At 45.2% G+C, this 17,964-nt stretch overlaps 1 protein-coding gene across 3 annotated transcripts in view; it reads right to left on the bottom strand.

Annotated features, from left to right (window-relative positions):
- The window catches only part of DISC1 (DISC1 scaffold protein), a 392,283-nt gene that overhangs the window by 31,103 nt on the left and 343,216 nt on the right, over window positions 1–17,964 (bottom strand). For all 3 annotated transcript variants that reach the window (XM_090044055.1, XM_090044071.1, XM_090044063.1), the window contains one exon: window positions 10,695–10,739. In XM_090044055.1, the coding sequence (XP_089900181.1) occupies window positions 10,695–10,739 (45 nt within the window). The remainder of the gene's footprint in view (window positions 1–10,694; window positions 10,740–17,964) is intronic.

Here is a 17,964-nt window from a genome sequence, read left to right as displayed (position 1 = left end):
TGCTCATCTCCAATTCACATATATCCCTCTCTTTCAGAACTCCCCCTGTCAATGACTAACATGGATTTACATATTGGTATGAATAGAGGAGACACATGAAACATAAAACATGACTTGTGCTCTGGATTCTTGCCATCTCTTATCAAAGAAAGTCAAGGTAAAGAAGGCAATAAGAGGTCACCTAGTCCAACCCCCTACTCTGAGCATTCTTCAAAAACTGGGATTTCACAACTTCCCTAGTAACTGGTTCCAGTACTTAGCAGTTCCTATACTTAGGTCATTGTCACTAATTTTTAACCAAAGTCTTTTTTGCTAAGCCAATTGTTACCTCTTGTCTATCCTCAGTAGGCACAGGAGACTGATTGATCAATGCTATTTTTAAAACAATATCTTGCACATTTGAAGGAAGTTATATGTACCCCATCACCTTCTCTTTTCCCCAAACCAAATAACCCCAGTTCTTTCAGCCTTTCCTCCTAAGTCATGTTTCTTAACCTCTTATCTTTTTTTTGTGCTTTCCACAGACTTTTCTCCATTGCCTCAATATCATTCATGAAGTGTGGTGGATCCAAATGGGTGCGCAGGTTCCATTATAACACCAGTCCTTGTTTTACAGTACTGTTGCCTGGCCAGTTTCCCCATTTTGTACATGACCATTCAGTTTTTCTTCCCTGAGTGTATTCCTTTGCACCTGACTATTGAATGTCATCCTATTGATTTCAGACCATTCCTTCAATTTACCAAGATCATTTTTAATTCTAATTCTTTTTTCCAAGTTGCTTGCAACCCTTCCCAGCTTGGTGTCATTCACAGACTTAATAAGTATACTCTCTAGTCCATCATCCTGTTGCTAATAGTCAGATGGAATAGTACCAGACCTCTACAGAGCTCCCAGTGCATCCTCGCAGTTTGACTGGGAACTAATATTAACTACTCTTTGAGTGCGTTTATTTTACAAGCAGCTGCAGACCCTCCTCTTGGAAGCCACATTTCCCTAGTTTATTTATGAGAATGTCATATGGGATCTATGTGTAATGCCATACTAAAATCTATTGTTTCCTGTACCTTCCCTACCCCCGCTCATCCACTGACCCTATTAAAGAAGGAAACTAGTAGATTTATTTGGCATAATTTGTCCTTGACAAGATCCATGATGACCGTTTCTTATCACTGTATTGCTCTCTAGGGCTAAGTATAGACAGTCAAAAAGCACAAGGCAGAATCGATCCAATCTTTGCAGGTTCCTCTAAGCTCCATAAATTAGACTGATAACAAATTTAACTCACGTTCAATCTTCAATTGGCCAAGGCAGGCAGAAGCCTACACTGGCCCAGACCAGAAGGCAGAGGGGTGCTCAAGCATGCTTCCCAACCTGCCAGTCATTGCCAAGCCAAGCCAAGCCCAGCCCACTAGAGCAAAGGGCACCCCTTACTGGCTGCCAAGCATGCTCCCAACCCCCTGATGTCTTCCCACAAGGGAGTGGGAAGGAGCCCCCGTCCTAGTGCAGATCTGGGGTCTCTTCAGTGGAGAAAGCCACATGCCCTGGCCTATACTCCCCTTGAGCCAGGGTCTTGCCAGCTATAGGGAACCCGGTGCTGAGGCTGATTCCACCCCCCTCCCCCTGGCTCGCATGGCTAGGCTGGCTGCTCAGTCCTGCCCCTTGCCACTCTCTAACCTGCAGGGGGTGCCAAGCCAGGGCCTGCCCCCCTCCACTGCTGGCTTGGATTGGGTCCACTGCCTTGCTCCCCGCCCCCCCCCCCCTTTATTACCTGTGGCTCCCTGCCTGCTCCCTGAGACAGGCAGGATGGGTAAGGGTTCAATTGCGTGTCTGGATATGGCAGCTGCAGCTCTCTCGGGCAGAAGAGACCCCAGCAATTTAACTCTTCTCTTCCTGCTCCCTGGGACAAAGAGTGCAGGCAGCCACAGCTAATCAGGGGGCATGGGGAAAGCAAGCGGGGATCTGGGGTGCAGGGGAGGGGAGGGGAGGGGCAGCAGGGAACCAGGGTGATTTGCTATGAGATCTGGGACAGAAGTTCAATAGACCACTCTAACCTGAACTGATTCAAATCTGATACTACATCCATCCAGGTCTATCTTAAACTGGGTTTGGTCATTTTGAAACTGGTCTATGTGCACTGAACTTCTGTTCTCTTACAGGTTTAGACCAGTTTCTAAATCACTTATACCAGTTTGTGTGTAATTTCTGTCCCTAGGCTAGGTGCTTACTAATTGTGCGTTTAATAATGTGTTCCATTATCTTTCTGGTTATTGAAAACAGGCTTGCTTGTTTATAGTTTCCTGGGTCCTCTTTGCAAGAAAATTGTTAGTTCACTGAGACTTCACTGTTTTCTATGAATTCTCAGAGGTAACTATTAATAGTTCAGAGACTGCTTCAGCTAGTTCTTTAAGTCAGCGGTCAGCAATCTACAGTTTGTGGGCCAGATCCAGCCTGCCAAATGCTTGTAGCTGGCCTCCAACACTGGGATGTCAGTGGCAGGTCAGTGGCAATACAGCAGGCAGGAACTGTGACAATGGCAGCCCTCCTTCAGACCCACTTCCATGACTCCAGCCTGCCGCTCCTACAAGGTTGCTGAATCCTTCTTTAAGTACTTCAGAAAAACATTCCCTGCTTACAGCCTGCTTACCTGAATACATCTAACTTACTTAAATGTTGTTTACTTTATTCTGTCTTGTGTTCCTACCTCCTTTTGAATAGTATGTTAAGCACGAGATCAAAATGTAGTGTTTTGTGAAGCGCAAAGCAAAAAAAGGGCATTCAACATATCCCTCATCTGTGCCAACCATTATTTATTTCCTCGGAATACCATCCCTATTAAGTAATGGACCTACATACCGTCACCCTTCTCTTTAGGCCCAACATATTTCTGGAAATTTGCTTGTTGCCTTTTATGTTCTGCACTAGTTGTAGTTCATTTGGTGCCTCAGTCTACCTGATTTAATCCATATGTGCCTTCCTTTAAATTAATCCTTAGTAATGTGTTCTGGCTTCAATATTTTGTATATTCTCTTTAATTTTGCAGGTCATTCTATAGCTCCTGGTGTAGCTATATTAACATCTTACCAATGTTCTTCCCCCCTCCCCTCTGAATCAGAATAAACTGTTGTAAATTGCAGGAAATTGGGTATTCCTTTTTCCCTATGGAATACCTTCCTGCGAGACCTTACTTTGAGGATGCTGAAGCCTGCTCTTTTGAAGTCCACTGGCTGCAACCATCTGCTCTTGTACTTTTGTTTCCTAAGAAATATGAACTCCATTGTTTCATGACCACTTTCTTCTACTTTCAGCTTAACCACTTCTTCAACCATTTCCATAAACCAGTTATTGCCAACTAAGAAACTGCCACATGTTACGGACTATGGAACACCACATGTACATCGCAACATGCACCACAGCTTCTTAAGTACAGCGATTCCAGTAAAAAAGTTCCTGGACAGCTGCTCTGCAATTATGTAACACTTTCTCACAACTGTCTCAAACTTCCTACATTTTCTTCACTTAACTTGATCTGTTGTCTTCTTCCTCTAGTCACACATAGTACTTGAGTATGCTAATGGTTGCCAACAGCATATTGTAAACCTGATCAACCTATTCCCCTCATGCTTGCTGCATTATAGTTATTGGAGGATTTTCCACACAGGGATAGATCTTTCCTGTCTTCCAATGTTCAGGCATGCAGGCACTTGGTCACATTTTGTGTGAGATCAGATTTCCCTCCCTTGTCCCATTTCAGTAATAGTGTCTCTGGTCACAGCAGGGCTTTAAATACCATAATAGACTACTATTTAGTCTCATCAATGCATCTTAGACAACTCCAGTTTCTGTTGACAGGATGTCCTTGGGAGCGATGCAGTTTACTGGCTTGAAAGGGATAATCTGCAATGGGCCAAGACTTTTCACAGAAATTGCTTTCTGAATTCTACACCCTGCAATGTAAGGAGCTGACAAAGCTTGACAACATTTGCAGGCGTTTCATATTGGATCCAGGATCCAGCAGACTAGAATGACTATCAAAATCACACTCTATAACTTGTGGACAGTTAGGCTCCGGAGCAGTGAGAGATGCGTGGTGAAAAGCCTGCTGCACCCCTGCTCCCCTGAAGCCCCCTGGAGACTTTCCTGCAGCCGCGGAGCACTCCACCAACCCCAGCACAGCCGGAGGTATGCAGGGCCCATGGTGGGAGGGGGTTAACCCCTTAGTGACTGGGAGGCAGCGGTTGAGTGGAGCCAGGCCGGGTCTTGCCCCGCCCAGGCCCCTACTTGGCCTAGCCCCCCAGGGAGCCATGCGACTGGTACTGTGAGAACAGGCTGTGCAAACAGGTGCGCTTGTCTGCCGGCACATAAGTTAGCGCAGAGTTCGCATAAGAGGCTGCGCGGGAGGGTCCAAGACCCTGCCTGTGAGCCCCCTGGGGTAGATAGACTCAGGCCCAGGCCGCCTACCAGCGGCATGCCGTAGATGGGCACGCGCCACACCCCGAGGGTCCCCTCAGGCTCTGCAGCTGCCCCCCCAGCACATCAGAGACAGCCACCCAGATGGAGCCCATGGTTCAGGGCTCCATGCAGATGGAGCCTCTGGCTCTTGGCTGCGGGGGCTGCCTGTCCCTTTTTCAGGCTCTGGGGCCCAGGAGCATGGCCACCTCCCCGTGTGGGGTCTGCTCCCTTTTGGGGTCTCTGGCGCGCCAGCTGGAGGAGCTCCAGGCCACAGTCCAGAGACTGCGTGCCATCAGGGACTGTGAGCAGGAGACTGACTCCTACTGCCAGGCCCTTCTCCCCCGGGAGCTGGAGGGTAGGTCACCGTCTCCCTCCAGGACAAAGGAGGACTCCAGGACCTCCCACTCTGTCCAGTCAGGGGTATGGACCAAGGTGGTCAAGAGCCCTAAGGTGCACCGCACCAAGGCCTCTGCCCCGCTAGAGCTTAGCGACAGGTATGCACCTCTTGCTGCTCCAACAGAGCCTGCTAAGTTGCCAGCTCCTGCAGGCAACACGGGCTCAACTGCAGCTACCGCCCCCACTCTCTCCAAGACAAAATGTAAAGTGTTTGTTGTGGGAAACTCCATCCTGAGGGGGATTGAGGGGGTAATCTGCTGCTGTGACCCCTTAGCCCAGAAAGTCTGCTGCTTCCTGGGGACCTGCATCTGAGACATCGCGGAGAGGATCCCTAAGCTCCTTCAGGCCACAGACCACTATCCCATGCTCCTTATTCACATGGGCACCAATGACACAGCTCGGAGCACTCCCAGCTGGGTCACGAGACACTACAGAGATTTTAGAGTGGGGATAAAGGGTCTGGGGCATGGGTGGTGTTCTCTTCGATGCTCCCAGTCTCAGGGTATGGGCTGAGGAGGGAGAGAAGGATCCATATAGTTCACCAAAGACTGCAGCACTGGTGTCATCAGGAAGGCTTTGGCTTCCATAACCACAGCCCGCTTTTTGGCGAGAGAGGCAGCAAGCTGCTGGGAAGAGGTGGCCTCCACCTCTCTCCCCGGGGAAGAGGCTCTTCTCAGCCAGACTGGCTGACCTGCTCCACCGGGCTTTAAACTAATCCCCTTGGGGGACAGGGGGACTACCACCACTGCTGGCCTGCTGAGCAACCCTTGCAAAGCCAGCAGGCCAAGGCACTTAAGGGAGCCCACCCCTGCCCCAGCCCCGGTACAATCTGTGGGGAAGGCAAGAGCCACCAAGGGGACACTTGCCTGCCTGTACACAAATGTCAGGAGCTTGGGAAATAAGCAGGAGGACTCATCATAATTATTTGCATTAATCAGGAAGACATCATAGGGATAACAGAGACCTGGTAGGACTCCACCCATGACTAGACCATGGGTATAGATGGTTATACCCTGTACAGGAGGGATCATGTAGATAAGAGGGGCGGGGTGCAGCTCTCTATGTTAAGGAAAGCTACGCGTCCCTGCAAGCTGATGTTGGCAACCAGGGTGGACGACTGGAGACCCTCTGGGTTAAAATCCATGGGGAACATGGCACAGGGGACAACAGTGCGAGTCTACTATAGACCTACCACCCAAAGTCAAGACCTTGACCAGGAGTTCACCCGGGAATGGGCTGAGGCCGCATGCTCCAAGGCCACGGTTGTCATGGGTGACTTCAATTACCCAGACATCTCATGGGACGATCACTCAGCAAAATCTGAGCAGTCGCAAAGCTTCCTATTGTGTGTGGATCACCTCTACCCGACTCAACAAGTCTATGGGCCAACGAGAGGCAAAGCGCTGCTCAGCCTCGTACTGGCTACTGGGGATGACCTAACTGGCAACCTAGTGACTGATGGGAAGCTCGGTGACAGCGACCACGAGCTGATCAACTTCACCATCCGCTGGAAAGCTGGCAAGTCAGTCAGCAACACAGAAGTCCTTGACTTCAGAAAAGTTGACATGACAAGCTCAGCAGGCTTGTTGGTGAGGCCCTAACGGACCACAACCCCAGGGAGAGGGGAGTTCAAGAAGAGTGGTTGCTCCTCAAGGGAGTGATTCTCAGTACACAAGCTAAATCTATTCCATCTCGGAGGAAAGGCAGCAAGCAGGCCCCTTGGCTCTCCAGGGATCTAGCAGACCTCCTGAGGCTAAAAAGAAAGGCCTACAAAGGATGGAGGATGGGATTCACCTCCAAGGACGATTATTCTGCATTGGTCCGGTCCTGCAGGGAGCAAACCAGGAAAGCCAAGGCTGCAACTGAACTCCAACTAGCTTCAAGCATCAAGGACAACAAAAAGTCCTTTTTCAGATATGCGGGGAGCTGGAGGAAAAGCAAGGGCAACATTGGATCCCTGCTGAACTAGATGAGGCAACTGATGCCCAGGAAAAAGCCAACCTATTAAATGGGTACTTTGTGTTGGTCTTTCATCAGTCCCATGGGACGCCCATGCCCACTACGGGACAGGGAGGTCCAGGTGAGGGAGATCCCCTGCCCTCCACTAATGCTGACCTCATGAAGGACCACCTTGAGAAGCTGGATACCTTCAAGTCAGCCGGCCCGGACAATCTACACCCCAGGGTACACAAGGAGCTGGCGAGCATCATAGCCCAGCCCCTGGCAGGGACCTTTGAGAACTCCTGGCGCTCTGGTGTAGTGCCTGAAGACTGGAAGAAGGCCAATGTGGTGCCTGTCTTCAAGAAGGTGAGGAAAGTGGATCTGGCTAACTATAGGCCCATCAGCCTGACTTCTATCCCGGGGAAGATCTTAGAAAAAAGTTTATTAAAAGAGGCCATCCTGAATGGACTGGCCGACACCAACATTTTAAGGGATAGCCAGCACGGGTTTGTTGTGGGTAGGTCTTGCTTCACCAATCTCATTTCCTTCTATGACCAGGTGACCTATCACCTGGAAAAGGGAGAAGAGATTGATGTCATACATCTTGACTTCAAAAAAGCCTTCGATCTGGTATCCCATGATCACCTCTTGGCCAAACTGGCCAGTTGTGGCCTTGGGTACACCACGATCTGCTGACTGGGAAATTGGCTCCATGGTCAGACCCAGAGGGTAGTAATTGATGGAAGTCAAATCATCATGGTGTCCTGTGACCAGTGGGTCCCCCAAGGCTCTGTCCTTGGACCCATATTGTTCAACATCTTCATTAACGATGTGGACACTGGAGTCAGAAGCGGACTGGCCAAGTTCGCTGATGACACCAAACTCTGGGGCAAAGCATTCACACCCGAAGACAGGAGGGTGATCCATGCTCACCTGGACAGGCTCAACAAAATGGGTGGGCGAGAACCTGATGATGTTTAACACTGAAAAATGCAAGGTTCTCTACCTGGGGAAGAAAAACCTGCAGCATCCTTATAGGCTCGGCAGTGCTACAGTGGCTAGCACTATGGAAGAAAGAGACCTGGGAGTCATCACTGACCACAAGATGAACATGAGCCTACAATGCAATGCGGTGGCTTGTAAAGCGACCAAAATGCTGGCTTGCATCCATAGATGCTTCTCAAGCAAATCCTGGGATGTCATCCTCCCCTTATACTCAGCCTTGGTGAGGCCGCAGCTGGAGTACTGCATCCATTTTGGGCTCCACAATTCAAAAAGGATGTGGAGAAGCTTGAGAGAGTCCAGAGAAGAGCCACGCACATGATCAGAGGTCAGGAAAACAGACCTTACGACGACAGGCTGAGAGCCCTGGGCTCTTTAGCCTGGAAAAGCGCAGGCTCAGGGGTGATCTGATGGCCACCTATAAGTTTATCAGGGGTGATCACCAGTATCTGGTGGAGCGTTTGTTCACCAGAGCGCCCCAAGGGATGACGAGGTTGAACAGTCATAAATTACTGCAGGACCATTTCAGGCTTGACATAAGGAAGAATTTCTTTACTGTCTGAGCCCCCAAGGTCTGGAACAGCCTGCCATCGGAGGTGGTTCAAGCACCTACACTGAACACCTTCAAGAGTAAACTGGATGCTTATCTTGCTATGACCCCAGCTGATTTCCTGTCCTTCGGGCAGGGGGCTGGACTCGATGATCTTCCGAGGTTCCTTCCAGCCGTAATATCTATGAAAACCTAGTAGAGTTGAGTAAGTGAACTGTGTATGAAGGCCATGTCTCTATAGGCCTGCCTTTGTAAGCATGCTGAGAGTATCCTGAATCATCTGCAAAAGAGTTTCCAGTTTGACATTCTAAGTGAGGGACGTGTGGCTTGCCTTCCTGCGGTACAAGCTGGGTTGCTAGCTCCAGTATCCACTTCCTCTTATTGTGCTATCCCTTCCTATTATGTTTTGTTTTTCCTCTCTAAACTTCAGAAGAAGAGTTTTTTTCTGTATGTGATTATCAGAAGATTGTTGTGGTGAACGTGGTGGTGGTAAGGTTTCCCAAATGATCATCCTCCCTGCTCCTCTGCTTTCCTGGGTCTTAGTCATAATTATAAGTGCGGCATAGTCTGTGCTTTTGGGTGCGTCTTCTGTCTTGCGGACGTTGACCCTAGAGGCCAACTTCTTCTGAGTTCTCCAGCATCTTTCCCTGAGAATCACTGCTGTGCAATAGGCTGATGGTGTTTACATTCTTTGCTTGAAGCCATATGCTGCTTGTACTATCTTGCAAAGTCTGTGCCGTCTTGGCAGCTGCATGTAACTGATGGCTGGACACTGTCCATGTACTATTGTTGTCACTCTCTTCTGACAACAGGTGCTTTCACTGTCTTGGTGCCTGTGGGACTGTGTACTCCTTTTATATGTCAACACCATTCACAGGCATGTGAATAGCTTCATTCTGATTCACAGCTGAGTCCACTGGCAGGAGTGGCAATTTGCATCTTCTGGAGCTTATTTTCTGCTGAGATAACCTTCACCCCAAAGCTTACGGTTCCCATTTACACTTCTATCTTGCACAGTAGAATTTTCCAGGACGTGCACAGCCTCCTTTGGGTATGATCCCACAGTCTGTTTGCATGAAAGGACAGTGAATTGAGGTAGAGATCCAGCTTTTGGGCAGCCTTTGGATTTATGGGTGGGAACACTGAGAAGCAGCTGGTCCAAATAGCTCCCCCCATATGCAACCTAGTGACAGTCCATGTTTGAATGTGCATAGCTAGGTAGCAAGGGGCATGTTCTCATCTCGCAGATGGAACATATACTATTTGGGGATGTGAAATAAGGTATACTCACCTGTATAATTTGCTTGCTGGAAGTGATGCATGGCTTCTAAACTTTCTCAATATATGTTTCAATGCAACAGAATTGTGCCATTGTGAATCTGTAACTCTCCCAAGTCCTATGCATATGTAACTAAAGGTTTATCTAACCACTCAGTTCACAAAAACTAAGATTGTCCCTAATTTAGTTTTTTTTTTAAAATAAGGAATGCCTTTAACTGCTTGATTAATCTAGGGCTTACTCAAAAAGTCCTAGACTACAGGCTCTGATATCTTTATGAAAAGGCTGGAAAACAAAATGACAAGCTTCCAGAAAGTTTACCTACATAAAGCTTCTGCATACCATGCCATATACATTTAACAGTATATACCACCACAGGACTGTCCAACTGGTAGCCTTTGGGCTACACCTAACCAGCGAGGGGTCATGTGTAACCTGCAGGTTCTCATCCAGCCACCACTCTCCCCACTGGTTTGACTGCTGCAGTGGCCAGAGTCTCAGTGGCATGGGAGCATGGTGGGAGGCCATGTGAGCTTGCTGCCTGTGTAGTGGTGCCAGTGCAGGGGCTCCGGCAGAGTACTTACACTGCTTGTGTGGCGGTGAAGAAGGAGGAGGGAATTACCCATGCAATGGGCTCACATGGCAGCAGTAGGGGTGTGCTCACCAGCACCGTGGTAGTGGCAAGGGGTGGGGGTGCTGCATGTGGTGGGGGTGCTGGGGGGCTCGTGTGGCTCCACACCATGCAGCTTGTACAGTGTGTGGCCTAGGGCCTGCAACCAGTGTAGTGTGTGGCCCTCGCTGCTGGACAGTCACATACTAGCATCTGCTTCTGAAAATAAAAGTAATTTGTTCAACAAGAACTATAGAATGGTCAAAAGCAATTTTTATGTCTTCAGTAGGAGCAAGATTGGGCCCTTACTTGTAGCTCCACCATTGCTTTCCTAAATATTTGCACATTATGGTGCAAGTTTTACTCAACAGTAATATTATCAAAAGATGTATCATCTATTTTCAAGGAATCCCCAGGAAATCTGTACAATTTTCCCTGCCCTTTATATTCTCCAGAAAACACTTACCTCAGACAAATGATCTTCCACACCAAATGAAATATCTGCCACAACCTGTTAAGAATATATTACAAGATACATATTACCCACAGTGTACAAACATTAGGTTTTTTAATGTAGTTGTGTAAAGGCACCATAGTACATAATAAAAAAGATTATAGTCTGAACTAATAGGTTGTTTTGTTGCATTGATATAAAGAAACGCTTTAGACATCAACAGAGGAGACACTTGAAAGCTAATTTTCATGCTGCTTATAATGGAGTGGCAGTAGCCAACCCTCAATTAAGTTTACATATGGGTTTGGGGGTTTTTTTTGTTTTGTTTTGTTTTGTTTTATAAACTTTAGTTTGGCCTACTCTCTACAGTCTACAAACAAAGAAATATCAACATTTAGGTCTAGGGCTCAGAGGGGTTTTTATCAACTTTATAATGCATGTAAAATTACCATTTGAGCCACTTTGTTTAAAATAAAAACTGAAAGAGAAGAAATACTTAGGTTTTTGGATTTACTTTTTAAGATACAGTACACTGAAGCAACTGTTTCTTGATCAGGCTCTAATTAAAAATTAAGATTTTAGGCCTCAAATCTATAAGCGACTGTGACCCAAAAGACTCGTATATCTGAGTAGGTTTTCACTACCATTTTACAGTGAAAACACAGCCTATCCATATACATTCCTTCACAAAATTGGGGTTTGAAACAGTGGTCTCAGAATGGTTTAAAAGGGTGGGTCAATATTACCTAGAGTTCATATGGAGAAAGATTAATTAATTATAGAGATGAGTTCAAAAATGGAGGCTTAGCAATGAGGAAAACGGAGAAATGTCACAAGAGCTGAATTTTATCAGACAAATGAGAAGTGGGAGTCTTTCCTGAAGAGATGAATAATAGGGGTGTGCAAAGCAGGCCCTATTCGATTCAGATTTGGCCAGAATCAGGGACAGTGATTTGAGTAGTTGATTCAGATCATTGTCCCCCATTTCATTAAGCTGAATCCGAATCTGAAGATGTGATGCCGATATGGAGAATCACAGATTCGGAAACAGACACAGCTTTAAATGTTTTTTTCTACATACCTCAATGTACCAGCACGGCTCATGATCTTTGCGATGCTGGGGTGGATGGAGCCTCCCACAGGAGTGCAGGTTGGGGGAGGGCCCTCCACGTGCCTGGTGGTGAACCCAGAAGTGGACCTGAAATACTTCCGGTCCACTTCTGGGTCTGCCAGGGAGCATACAGGGGCCCCCCGCAACCTGGCTTGGTGATTGGTTGTGGGGGGACCCCAGGTGCTCCCCCCAGACCCAGGAGGCACCAGTCGCCAAGCTGGAGGGGCAGAAGTGCTTCTGGTCCACTTCTGGGTCTGCTGCTGAATGCACCGGGAGCCCCCCCACACTCCTGTGGGGCACTCCATGAGCCCCGGTATCACAGCACTCACAAGTCACCTGCTACCTAGAAGTATGTAGAAAAAAACATTAAAAGCTGTGTCTACGTCCGAATCGATTCAGAGGGTTCTGATTCAATTTGGAGAAATTAAAAGGTCCTCTGACTTGATTCGGATTTGGAGATTCAGCCACCAAATCGGGCCGAATCTCCACCAAATCGAATCAGGGACCAAAGCTTCACACAGCCCTAATGAATAAAGCTATGACCCCCTCCAAATTCAAATCCTTTCCCAAAACCCACCTCCACTGACACCAACAAGAAATCAGCCACTGGGTAGGCTAAGAGGAAACTGGGAGAGTCAGTATTAACATAATTATAAAATTATGTGTCACACGTATATGAGCATGTTCTGTAGCCCTTAAGTGAACAGAGTTAAAAGGTGGTGCTCTAACAAAGCAACATGCTTAACATCACAAACACATATGTAAGAGACTGTAAAAATCAATATCTTATAGTACCTGGTTTCAGTAACGCACCCAAAAAAAGGGAATGTTGAGGTTTCTTGAAGGTCTAAAATTAATTCTGGATTTCCTAATTTTTCATCTTATTTATTTAGACTAAGTAGCACATTCTTGTAGGGATTAATCTTTATCAAATACAAAAGTCTCCATGGAAAAGCCAGTGTTTACTAACAGATGGCACAGTGGTGTCTGACACACCTTGAGTACACCTCAAACATCAGTGTGTAAAAACAGTGGAGGCCATCCTATGATGACCCAACTGTTATATACCAGCCATCTACCCATTCCTGCAGAATCCTTCTGTAGCATGGATTAGGCTACCGACCACATCTTCAGATGCTGACCTTAACTGATGCTTAATCCTGACATTTAAAACAGAGACAAATTTAGCTTCCAAATACTTTTTGAAGCTCTACAAACACAATTTTTAATTAAAACTAAAATGAAAGTACAGTTTGTTTAGACCTCTAAAAGCTTTGTTCTTTACACCTGGCAAATTTATCTCTCAGATTACAGCTATTTAATTTTCAGTAATGTGTTGCAGCCTGCTGACAGCGGTTTTACTGCTGGCTGCTTTCACTGAATTCTGAGACACTTGTATCTGTCATGACAGCATTGACTTCTTTTTAATGAAAAACATCATGTTAAAATGAAACATTATCAATTCATCACTTACGGTATCAGTATTTTTAACCCAGTTGTAATTCTCTAGCACTTGTGAAAGTATGTGGAGAGGTTGTTTATGGAAGAGGGGTGAACTGGGTGCTTCTACACATGCATTAGCACACTTTCGTTAGTGTGCATTACATCTAGTACCTCTGTTGTGAGGTGCTAGGAAAATGCACATTAGCCTGTCTTAATGCCCATCTTAGCCTGTTATTAACTGGAGAGCATACTTTTTAAGTGATGCTTAATGTTCACTAGCCTATTTTAATGCGCATTAACTAAAAAGCTCATTTTAAATGATGCTTTAATAAGCAAATGCACATTAAACCACATGTGTAGATGCGTGACCTTGATATCAAGAGAACCTGGAAGCCACTACTCTAACAACATCCTCTCTCTGTTTCAGTTACTAAGAAGAATGATGCACAATTTATCAGTGATTATGATGCAGTAACCACCAACATTACTAACTGACAAAAGGCATGGTTTTGGTTCTTTTGTTTTGTTTGGTTTTTTACCTTGGCACTTCAATCCCCTGACATCTCTTGCAATCTAGTAGGTGTTTCTTTGCTTCACAGGGAGTAAGAGGGAACACTGCACAGCATGCCAGATAGTAGCAGCAGCAGGAGAAAAAAAGGATAGGTCAGGGAATCAAGCCAGCAGGTTCATGAGTATTACGTTAATAGAAATACCTGGTCTTAAAACCTTCCTGATACAGGTAAGTTTAGATGCTTATGACTGGCCATTGGCATCTCTGATATTATTAGAGGTTTTAGCTTAAAAAAGAAAATATCAATAAACAAAAGCCAAAGCAAGGACACATGAGAAGAAATGAAACAAGCAAGAAATGAAAAGAAATGAAAAGTTATATTACATACATCTGGGTAAATTCTGGTATGTTTCAGAGATCACCCAAAAGCACACTTGAACACTATCCAAAATAAAGAAAGAAAGAAATCCATCACCTTCACCTACAACCAAGGGAAAGATCATTCAAAGTCAGCTAGAACTGTAGAAATTTTTCAAAACAAAGCTAGGATTCATAGGATGTATTCACCTTGAATTCATAGGGATCCAAGTAGTATTAACTAAGATGGGGTGTGGACAGACAAACAAATTACACTATGTTAAAAAAGGGAACAGGGGGATTTACTGCAGATCAGCTGATACACAGTGCATCTACTCATGCAATTAATGTGAACAGATAAACTCTGGGGCTGTTTGGGCTGGAGTAAACTTCTCCTATTGCAGCATCTACACCTGCACCTGGGACAGCAGCAATTTGAGCCAGGGCAGAGCAAGTCCAGGCTGGCAGCAGGCTTGAGGGATCAGTTCCATGCTGCAGCATCAGACAGAGGGACTGGCTGGGGCACAAGAACACCAAAAATGTGGCAGCATATAGCTAGGAGACAGACAGAAATTTGCCTCTGCTGCCTGGGCTAACTGGGCTCAATTTATGCCCACAGTCACCATCCACACGTGCATTTCATTGCAGTTAATTACTCCCTGACTACTACCTTCTGGCAGAGTTAATTAATTTCCCCCCTGCCTTAATATTGGCACATGTGTAGACAGTGACACTTTACTGAGGAGCTAATTAGATTACCCCACAGTAAAGTGTGTAGTAAATGCACCCAGGAAGTGCTTCACATATCCACTCTATCCTGCAGTAAATGGAAGGTAAACAATAGTTGCAATAAACGTGCAAATATTTAATTCAGGGGTACGCTACTCCAGTTTAACTTCCACATACCAGGAGAACAAACATACAGTATAGTTACTACAGATTAGATGACCTGTAGCAGATTTCCCCATACTCTGCCTTTTAACTCAAGACTTATTTATCTGTCCACACCCTTTGCCTGCAGGAATGTAATTCTACCAAGTTAGCTCTGATTCTAGGTAGCAGAACAACACATCAGCATATGAGTCTATTTTCCTCCACTTGAAAGAGGACTTTGTTCTGATTCAGGCTGGTTAGTGTTGTTTATGGCTTTGTCCCAGCAAGTTAAAGACAACTATGTTGTTCTGACTATCTCGTGGTAGTTCCAGTAGGGTGCTGTTTGTTTCTGGATGTTTCTGCAATTTCAGAATGAAATTCAAAATTCAGAAAAGAATGATTTTTGGATGGTTCCACTGGATGTAAGTTCTGGCAAAAAACAATAAAGATGTTTCTGCAAGCAGAGTTGTCAGAGTTTGTACACATTTCACTAGGTCAGGAGCTGCAGGAGAAAGTTGGCTGATAGGGTTATTCTGAGACACCACTGAATCTTCAGCATAAGTAAACTACCAAGTAAAAGTTCTCACTGCCTTAAGAAATATAGTCAGAGGTGTAAGAGGGCAGCTCTACACCCAGGGCAGAGGCAGTGCGTGGGCCAGCACCAACTGCTGTGCCACTGATGACAGTCACATAGCTAGCCACTAGCTATAACAGCAGGTATTGCTGTGTCCTCTCCAAAGGCAGCATCCAAAGCTACTGTCCCTGTTCCCTGCCCTGCCCTCCAGTTATGCTTCTGAACATAATGCTGAGTTACAGAAATTTGTAAAACTATCTGACCTTTCAAAGAATGCAAAGCCTGAACTCTCAGCATTGGGAACGTGACCTTGTGTGACCTACTGAGGATAGGCTTTATTTTTTTAAAAACAAAAATAAAAACTTGACTCCATTGTCAAGCAGGATCTGAATACATTATTTGCCCTTTCCCTTCATGTGTACCTCCTCTGCCTAACAATAGTTTTGTAAGGAAATTCGTAAGGAAAATTACTGCATGCAAGGAAATTGTATCTATAGTGCCCTGCAGTGAAACCAATACCCAATTTGCCATAAGTTTTGTCAGTGATTGGAAGATAAATGATTCACTTATAACATTTTGCTATACGGTTCAATTGCCATGGTAAGTACAGCACTTCTATGTAAAGTGCATGTTTTATACACACCACTATGACTCTCTTTGATACTAGTGTCTAATAACCCTGCAGACTCTAAACAAAGTCTCTTCCTTTGCAAAGGAATTAGAGGATACCTTTTCAAAGGATATGTGATCCTCCCATGGCCTAGAGCAGAGGCAAGACAACCATCCTCATTGGACAGAGCTCAGTCTTACCAAGAAATGCATTTTACACAAACCCTGGACCACCCTGTTAAAGGCCAACAACACCATTTTGATAAATGAACATTCTCCCACTAAGTGAATATCTTTAATCTCTATTTCTTGTTACATGATCATTATCTTGTGATTTATTATTAAAGATTATTGGTAAGCTGTTCCAGAAGAAGGACTTTAAAATCCTTTCAGTGGTCATATTAGAGGCACTAAAAGCCACACAATGGTTTTTGCCATAAGCATGGAATTATTTTTAAACAACCACAACATTTCCACAACTAGGCACAGAGTCTGCATCCTAGAAAAGTGTTCCAGCTCTCTGAGATAAATGCTTTTATAGAGCAGAAGACTTTTTTTTTTTGCCTTACTCTCATTCTCTCTAAAATAACAAAAAAAAACAGAAAATCACTGTGGCTAAGCTTGAAGAAAGGTGTAGTACATTTATTAAATATTCCAGCCCGTGATTCACTTCTGAGACATGAATGCATCTGAGATGCTCTATGCCTTCTATCACTATTCATGTGCTTCCTGCCTGACATTTCTGTTTAGAGGAGTTAATTGTTTTAAATGTCTAACCCAGTGGCTCCCCAGGTTTTTGGGCCATGTGATCATTGCCCACCTTCAACATTTCCTGCAGACCATCCCACACTTTAACATCAAACTTGGAATTAGTCTGAATTCTGCCCTAAACCATTTGAGATTTACAGACCAGTTCTCCTGGAGTTCTGCTTAAGTCCCCTGGAGAGATTGTGCAAATCTTAACTTTGACCACAGGAAAAAAATCGGTTACCATCAGACCCAAACCTCTACAGATGCTGCATTTTTGGAATGGGAGGCAGGCATTTATTATGCAACAGGACTGCTGGCATTATCTTTGCAGATTCACAGAGAAAGCAGCAGATAAAAATAAAAACCACAGCTGGCCATTTAAGATAAAAATGTCCTCTGCGTGAAAACTAGTCTAGCTGTGTAAAATGTATCAAACAAAAGGCTGAAATTATCATTTATAGCCTGAACCAAAATAGAATTTTGCAAACCAGAAGGGTGGGTAAAGGCCTGGCTTTTGGTAAATCTCAGTTGGTACAAATGCACTATTAAGTATCAATTTTCTGCCTAGTGCAGAGTTCAATGGCTGTAAACATCATATACCATTAAGCACGCATATAATTTTTGTCAACACAATTCCAAGGTAATAAAAATGACAACAACTCATGGTAGGGGGAGTTTTGTCATACTGGCATGATTAGATGATAATGCTTTTTAACAGCTTGCTGATCCTTACAGTGCAGTTAAAAGATTACCGGACAGTTGTAAATATTTAAGCAAGACAAAAATTCCAAGCAAAACACAAAACTTAAAAGAAAATGTCAAGCCCTTTACACCTCACCATTTTTCCCATTTAATATTTGATGTGAGCTGGAAGCCTGCCAGAGCCTGAGCTAGGGGAAGACTGACATTCCACTGGAATAAGGGACCCTGCTTCTCTTTTCCCTGAGGCTGATGTAAATCAGGTGTAAGAAGTCAATAGAGCGATGTCAGTGTGAAACTGATGTAAGTAAGAGAAGAAACAGCAGATGCTGTGTGTTAAACATATAAAGCATGA

This window comes from Crocodylus siamensis, chromosome 1, assembly GCF_052110815.1.
Source record: "Crocodylus siamensis isolate JL-2025a chromosome 1, ASM5211081v1, whole genome shotgun sequence".
Classification (NCBI taxonomy): Eukaryota; Metazoa; Chordata; order Crocodylia; family Crocodylidae; genus Crocodylus; species Crocodylus siamensis.
The sequence above is the reverse complement of the archived record's forward strand: the minus strand, read 5'-3'. Positions and strand labels throughout refer to the sequence as shown.